We start from the raw sequence: 8,032 nt of genomic DNA on the forward strand, positions 1-8,032 counted from the left end.
TCTCACTCGAATTCATTTGATATAACGGATTCACTTTTTACTATAAGGAAAACTGTCCTATCCTATCTTAACTCGTAACAAAATAAAAATAAAAAAAAAATTTAAATCTTTATATGCTAAATCCTTAACTTATTTAACAATTTACTATATGTATAATTTTCTACTGTTATGTATATAATACTCAGCTGATGATCTTTATTCTGTAGCTGAGCAGTTTTAGATCTCGACGCTTAACAAACCTCCGCCTATCAACAACTCGGCAAAAACAAAAACAAATCCGTGCGTCATGCGGATGCGCCCCTCGTGTCGGTTGGGCGGGCTTTGGAGGGTATTAATCCGTTGGGTTTATTATTATTATTATTATTATTAATTAGCGTTTGTTCATGGCTCAATTATAGGCTTGGTTCATCTCATCAGCTGATTTTATTTTTTTCATTTTCTGATATAGGGATTGTCAAAGGTAGATGGAAAACGCGAAATGTGACCAACACATTGATAATTATTTACTGCAGTAGTGGTAAATCTATATATATAAAAATGAATTGCTGTTCGTTAGTCTCGCTAAAACTCGAGAATGGCTGAACGGATTTATCTTATCTTGGTCTTGAATTATTCGTGGAGGTCTAGGGAAGGTATAAAAGGTGAGAAAAATTCTAATACTTGCCGGGAAAATACTCAAAACAGCATATTTCCTCGAGATATAGGCCAAAACGTGGACCCGGGTACCCCTAGGGTGTGTTTATAGAATATGGATATCAAATAAAAGCTGTTGATGAGTGCTTTAGTAGAGGGTAATTATCATACCCCTGCGTGACTAGGGTCTCGAGATATAGTCCAAAACGTGGACCCGGGTACCAATAGGGTGTGTTTATAGAATATGGATATCAAATAAAAGCTGTTGGTGAGTGTTTTAGTAGAGGGTAATTCTCATACCCCTGGGTAACTAGGGTCTCGAGATATAGGCCAAAACGTGGACCCCGGCACCCCTAGAATGTGTTTATAGAATGTGGATATCAAATGAAAGCTGTTGATGAGTGCTTTATTAGAGGGTAATTTTCATATCCCTGGGTGACTAGGGTCTCGAGATATAGGCCAAAAAGTGGACCCGGGTACCCCTAGAATCTGTTTATAGAATATTGATATCAGATTAAAGCTGTTGATGAGTGCTTTAGTAGAGGGTAATTTTCATACCCTTGGGTGACTAGGGTCTCGAGCTATATGCCAAAAAGTGGACCCGGGTACACCTAGAATGTGTTTATAGAATATTGATGTCGAATGAAAGCTGTTGATGAGAGCTTTAGTAGAGGATAATTTTCATACCCCTGGGTGACTAGGGTCTCGAGATATATGCGAAAACGAGGACCCGGGTACCCCTAAAATGTGTTTATAAAATGTGGATATCAAATGTAAGCTGTTGATGAGTGCTTTATTAGAGGGTAATTTTCATACCCCTGGGTGACTATGGTCTCGGGATATAGGCCAAAATGTGGTCAGACGGAAAAAGCTTATTAAAATGTATGCAGATTGGCCAAATTTAGGGCAGGACAACGTCTGCCGGGTCTTCTAGTTTTTATATAAAAATAGTTTCACATCACTTTAAGTTATTTTTTTAGTAAATTTAGCGACTTTATTTTCCCGTAAATTGCAAAGTTTTATGTGTTCACTCCATTCCATTCGTCTAACGCATTTAATTTTCATCCGCAAGCCGGTGTTGGACCCACCCAAGATAATTTTTTTGAGGCCGCCAACGTAGAAAGCTGTTCTGCGCAAACAAATATGGATCGGGCCCCATATTTCGGACCCTCTCGGGGTAATTTTGTTGTTGTAAATATCTTTCGACAGAAACAAAATTTTTAATTTCCGCTTTTGGATTCTCAAAACGGAGGTCGAAAAGGGCCTTTTGATACTACCTTTGATAAGTTTTGATAAAAGTTAGGTGGTTCACCGTTACCTTTATTTTAATGATGGCGTTAAATTAATTAATTAATTAAATTACTATACTGCATAAATATATAGGATGTAGTGAACCAAAACATTCTTGAGAAAATACTCGGCATGAATTGCTTGCTTTGTTGTTGCCAAAGTATCGAGTGACGGCTCTTAAAAAATAAAAACTCTTTGTCCATACAGCATACCAAAACCACACACTTCGCCTACACTTATACATTCTCTAGTACTACACACCAATATTACATATTTCGAATGCATTTAAATTCTACATTGATCCTCCATATACATGCAAGATTCCTCCATACCGTGATCAAAGATGTTAAGACATCAATAAGTTGGCGGGTCGGTAACAAGGCATTTTAATGTGCTGAATCCGAATTCACTATTAATTTTGTTTTATTTTATTTTTTTTTTATTTATTCATTAGTCTACAAATTTAACAATTAATCAGACTAAATATAATTACGGATTACAGAATAAATTACAGAAGCATACATGAATATGTATATATATTATTAGTTGTCGGTATGGACTGTGATGCCGAGCAACGGAGTTGATTAAGAGTGCTGTCGGAATGGACGTGATTTCGAGCAGTTGATGTACATTTTAGACACAATAAATAGGGCTCCGATGTGTGGGAGGTTGGAAAGGACGTGATTCCAAGCCACCCACCCGAATCAAATCGTATTTATTTATTTATTAATCTAAAGATTGACAAATCTTATGCTTATCAATCGAAATACAAAAGAATTTAGTTTAACATGTTAATTTTGAAACAGTTACGAGTTCAAGGCAGTGAGTATAAATTTTTTTATACTGTAAAGTGGATCACAAGTATCAATATTGTTGCAATGATTATTGAAATATTGACACAGACAACGAAGAGCTTCATGCATTTGAAAATTCGATCTACATGTAATTAAATATAGCGGTTGGAAATACTATCAGTATTAACTTAGCTGGTCGTAGCTCGGCAAAAAATTACTGGTGATTTGGATAAAATTAAAGATAGAGTCGAGCCACAACTCGCTGGGATATAAAACGAATGCAGAATATTCCAACATTTTCTTATCTTTCAGCCATATCCAAAGACTATCATTACCATCGGCAGAGATGGTATCTATGATTTGACATTGAAAATTGAAGCTGGAAAAGGTTCAGAGGCCGATGTATTTAGTGCAGTAATCCAAGTAGATATTATTGGGCCCGATGGCGGCTATCTCTCCGCTATTGATCGTCCATTATTAGTGGTAAGTAGGATTTTATAAATTTTCAATTTTCTAAATCATCATGTTCTAATTACTGGTTCACACTAGTTCTATGGTGCCATGTGTGTGGTTTATGTAATTTTCGGACTTATTTGGTTATTGGTGTCGTTTATGCAATGGCGTGATTTGCTGCGCATACAATTTTGGATCGGTGGTGTCATATTATTGGGCATGCTAGAAAAAGCCTTTTTTTATGCACAATACTACGAATTGAATACGACAGGTATACCTGTACAGGGGGCAGAATTGGTAGCTGAATTCGTTTCATGTGCCAAACGCACTTTGGCTCGCATGCTTGTGATCATCATGAGTTTGGGATTTGGTATCGTTAAGTGAGTAAAAAAAACACTTGTGTCCATAAAATGCAAAGTTATACTATTTTGCCTTAAACGTGTTTTTTTCATCGCAAGCAAAAACATCTCTACTAACTTCTTCAAAAGTTTTATTTGCTTCTCGTCTTTTATATGTATATATATTTATTATATTGTAGACCACGCTTGGGTCCAATGCTTCATCGTGTAGTTGGTGTTGGCGCACTTTATTTTGTCTTGGCCTGCGTTGAAAGTTATTTGCGTGTTACAAGCACAAAAACTGATGAACAATTAGTCGCCGCCATACCTTTAGCTGTATTGGATACAGGCATTTGTTGGTGGATATTCACCTCATTGGTGCAAACAACCAGAACGTTGCGTTTGCGCAGGTATTTGCAATATACACTATTCAACATGCAACAAACAAAGGTGTTTATATTAATATTTTTGTTCTTATAGAAATATGGTTAAATTAACGCTTTATAGGCATTTCACAAATACATTAATATTTGCGGTTATCGCATCAGTGCTGTTCATGTTGTATGCATTGCATGTGCACAAAACACAAAATTGTACACCGGTTAGTGAATTGTGGTTAACGAAAACCAAAAATATACATGGTTTTAATATGCTTTAATTATTGCAGGTTTGGCGTAATATATGGATAGATACTGCTTTCTGGCATATACTTTTTTCGGTGTTATTATTAGTGATAATGATTTTGTGGCGTCCTACAAATAACAATCAGCGTTATGCTTTTACACCATTGCTCGATGCGCCTGAAGATGAGGATGACGATGGTAAATACTGATGAGATGTTGGTTTAGGAATTTCCCATATAATTTTTCGTACGAAACTGGGTTCAGAAATTTTAGTCGTTTTTGAATTACTGGAATAATGGGGTGGAAATGCTGAGATTGTCTAAAATAAGTATAAAATCTAATTCACTTTTTTTCGAGAGGGACCTATTGGTCGAAAATACGGTTGTTCACTTTTTGAGTGATTCTTATCGCATTTAAAGCCAAATCGGACCACAAATACGATTTTTTGAAATATTTCGATCCATGCGCCCCCTATCGGATTTTTTATTACTATTGCATTGTCATCGGGTTCTGAACTATATTCCAAGTTTCAAGCTTGTAGCTTATCGGGAAGTTGCTTAAATTTTAATTACAAAATTCGTTCACAACAGCCGGCCGCTACACAGAGTCAAGCTAAACAAAAACTTTAAACGCGTTTTTCTCGAAAACTTTTTTTCGCACAATAGGTCCCTCTCATGATTCCAGGTCACATATATGTTTTACTTTTTAAGTTCATAGCGTTCGAAGTCACATCTTCGAAAAAAGTATAAAGCGATAAAGTACGTAGGTGCACATAAAAAGTTGGCGGAACTGCTAACGCGGCAAAGGTATTCCCACTCGTTTTGATTGAGGTGTCGAGTCCCGATAAAGTCGATCCCGAATCCCGGGCCTCCCGAGCCATTTCGCCATGGCGAAATCTCGGGATTACCTATAAAAAAACGGGATTTCGGGATTTAATTGTTTAGTTTCAATTTCAAAAGCACAGGAAATTTTCTTTACCTAGTAGATGTTACAAACTTCAATGATACGATGTAAAAAAAAAAACAGAATTTTTTCTAATAAATATTTTTGTTAAACTATTCATATTGTTATACGTTAGATCTTGATGAAAACATCTACAAAGATAATCAGGGACGGAAAATAATAATAATTATTTTTTTTTGGAGTCGAAAAAGTCCTGGTCCAAAAATTGTCCTAGGTGTTTGAGTTCCCAGGTATCCCTGTAGCAATATCATGTCGAATCATGCATCCTTTTTATTTTCGAACTTTTTCCATAAAAGTCCACATATAAAAGTAAAATCTGTATTTTTATTTTTTATTTCTAAAAGTCAGGAAATAAAAGTTAAATCCGGACTTTTATTTTTAAAAGTCCGAGTTTAACTAGTTCTATCGGACTCAAAAAATAAAAATCCGAAAATAATTTTTATCTTGATCCAAATATATTTAAAGTCCAAAATTAATAGTTTTGCAAGGACTTATATTATAAAAGGAATAACAGTTTCAGCACCTGAAGATAATCCTTTCTGACATTACTACTATTATATTGCGCAAAAACATAAAAAAAAAGTCATGGCCGCCCAGAAGAGAGAACGGTTATACTTTGTAAGTGTTTTTATCATGAATTACATAAAAATCCCGAAAACCCGGGATCCCAAAATATTTAAGGATTCGATGCCTTAATTTTGATGCATGAAGTGATTTTTTTCTTTATATTTTTGAGGTTAGGTATAATTTTTGGGTACCTTTTCATCTGTTATATGAGATTAAAAAAATAAAAAATACATTAGCAATAAATTAGAAAGGCAGACTACCTTAGCAATAAAAGATGAAGTGATCTACCACACAATTCTGTCTCAATTTTTGTTATGAACTATCACATTTATTAATATCGAAATCGAATATCGTCCTATTTCGCCTATTTTCAAAACACTCCTATACGGGGTCCAAATAAACCTTAACACCAAGCAAGGGCGTATCCAACTTTTCACAAAGGAGGGCAGTTTTTTATTTTTTTATTTCAGATTCATATATAGCGTATTTATAAGTATAAAGAGTAATGACGTCTAGGTAGGCCTGCTTTACAGACCAAGTTGTGGGTTCTGGCAGCCTGTTAAATTTTTTATTTATTTATCAAGAGCTTCCTAAAATATTTACCATCAAAATTTTATTGAGTTACCAGTACAAGGTGTAATTACTTTAGAAATGTGATCCCACAAGTGAGTTGCAGATTCAGCAAAATTGTATTTTTCCACATACTTTATTTAGTTACAGAAATGTATTTTAAATTGCATTACTCATTCTCTGAGTATTCAAAAACCTGCTAAGTAAGTTTAATTCTTCGAGTATTTATTCATCTCAAATTAGATCTTTTAACTCCGTATCATTTCCCGCTACCAATTTTCTGTGAGCATTCAGCATAGATAAACCTTTGAAAAAAATAAAAATACAATAAATATATTAAAAAAAAACTTTATTTACCATTAAGGCGAGATTCTGCCATTGTTGTTCTCAACCACGTCTTTACCCTCCATAGAGTGCTGAAGGAGCCTTCCATAGCTGCGGTTGTGCAGGGCATTGCAAGCAGAATTTCAAGTGCTTCTCTTATCTTTGGAGGGAATGCTGTCTTCTCGAAGGCACATATAAAATCTGTTGGTCCCTGGTTTTGGCAAGCCCTGTACCACAATTCCAGTTCAATATCAATACCATATAAATTATAACAAACCTTGGCATCGGCAAGTTTGCTTTCAATGTCTTTAAGATTTAGGATTGTTTTGCTGCGTAAACATTTCACTTAGAGAACAAATTAGGGAGACTAGATAAAGGTGAGGAACTGAAAACCTTTTATGTCGTTGATGTTTAACTTTCAGTTTTGTATTGTTAGTTCGCGAAAGGGTGGGGCAACGGCCCCCTGCATGCGCCCTTGACACCAAGTTATTTTGGGATATGTAAACTAAATAAAAACCTAATTAAAGCTATAGATATAAACAAAACACACCAATAAAAATGCAAACATATGTATGTTAATATTATAAACTATCCTTATTTTTTTCTTAATATTTCCTCACCAGAGGAAGATCAATTTGTCGCTGATGCATATGGCGTTAAAATGCGCAATTCTTATGCGAATGGTGGCGCGAAAACACCACCAAATATGCAACGTGCCACAACAACCGAAGAGGATGATTTGCGTTGGGTGGAAGAGAATATACCATCATCAATAGCAGATCCAGCGTTACCAGTTTTAGACTCAGACGAAGAAATCATCAGTACGAAATTCGAAGTTTCGAAGATGCAATAAAGTTAGACTGTGGAAAAACAACTTATTTAAAAATGTATCTACTAACAATGCACGATATACACAAGAAAAAATATGTTGATGTGATTTCAATATTTTTTCATGAGTTAAGTTATTTCTGTATTAATTATTTTTATGTACTTGTAAGTTAGACACACCTTATACATACATACATCAATATATATGTAAGCGCTGAATTAAGTATGTTTAATTAATAGCTAATATTTATTTAAAAAAAAAAACTGGCTTAATAGCGAACCAAATATATGTTTTTGTAATAATAAAATATATATTTCATTATGCACAAACAAAAGTAAAAATTATATATTCTTTTTTATTTGGAGCTTTAAGGGCTTATGCAACTTAACTTTCTCAACCACGCCTATTATATAGAAATTTGTCCTTTAAATATTTATTGATATGAGCTTATAAATCAAAACTTAATTAAAGGTCCCCCTTGTTTGCACCAAACTCATAAGATAACGTGTTTGACTAATTTAAATTTCAAATTTGATTACCTAATCTTAATTGAAACATAAAATGTTTTTTTCTATAGAATGTGAAGACCATTCTAATAACAATGATAAAATATGGGGGAGGATATTTAGTAAACTAACCTACGTGGCT

General features: G+C 34.4%; 1 protein-coding gene across 1 annotated transcript in view; it reads left to right on the forward strand.

Moving 5' to 3' along the window:
- LOC137241307 (transmembrane protein 87A) overlaps nt 1-7,725 on the forward strand; it is a 28,097-nt gene extending 20,372 nt beyond the window's left edge. Inside the window, exons 5-10 of the mRNA XM_067768771.1 lie at nt 3,030-3,200; nt 3,267-3,550; nt 3,709-3,918; nt 3,989-4,109; nt 4,176-4,329; nt 7,179-7,725. Of these exons, the coding sequence (XP_067624872.1) occupies nt 3,030-3,200; nt 3,267-3,550; nt 3,709-3,918; nt 3,989-4,109; nt 4,176-4,329; nt 7,179-7,408 (1,170 nt within the window). The 3' untranslated portion in view covers nt 7,409-7,725. The remainder of the gene's footprint in view (nt 1-3,029; nt 3,201-3,266; nt 3,551-3,708; nt 3,919-3,988; nt 4,110-4,175; nt 4,330-7,178) is intronic.
- The last annotated feature ends 307 nt before the right edge of the window (nt 7,726-8,032 follow it).

Source organism: Eurosta solidaginis, chromosome 2 (genome assembly GCF_040869045.1).
Source record: "Eurosta solidaginis isolate ZX-2024a chromosome 2, ASM4086904v1, whole genome shotgun sequence".
In the NCBI taxonomy this organism is placed as follows: Eukaryota; Metazoa; Arthropoda; class Insecta; order Diptera; family Tephritidae; genus Eurosta; species Eurosta solidaginis.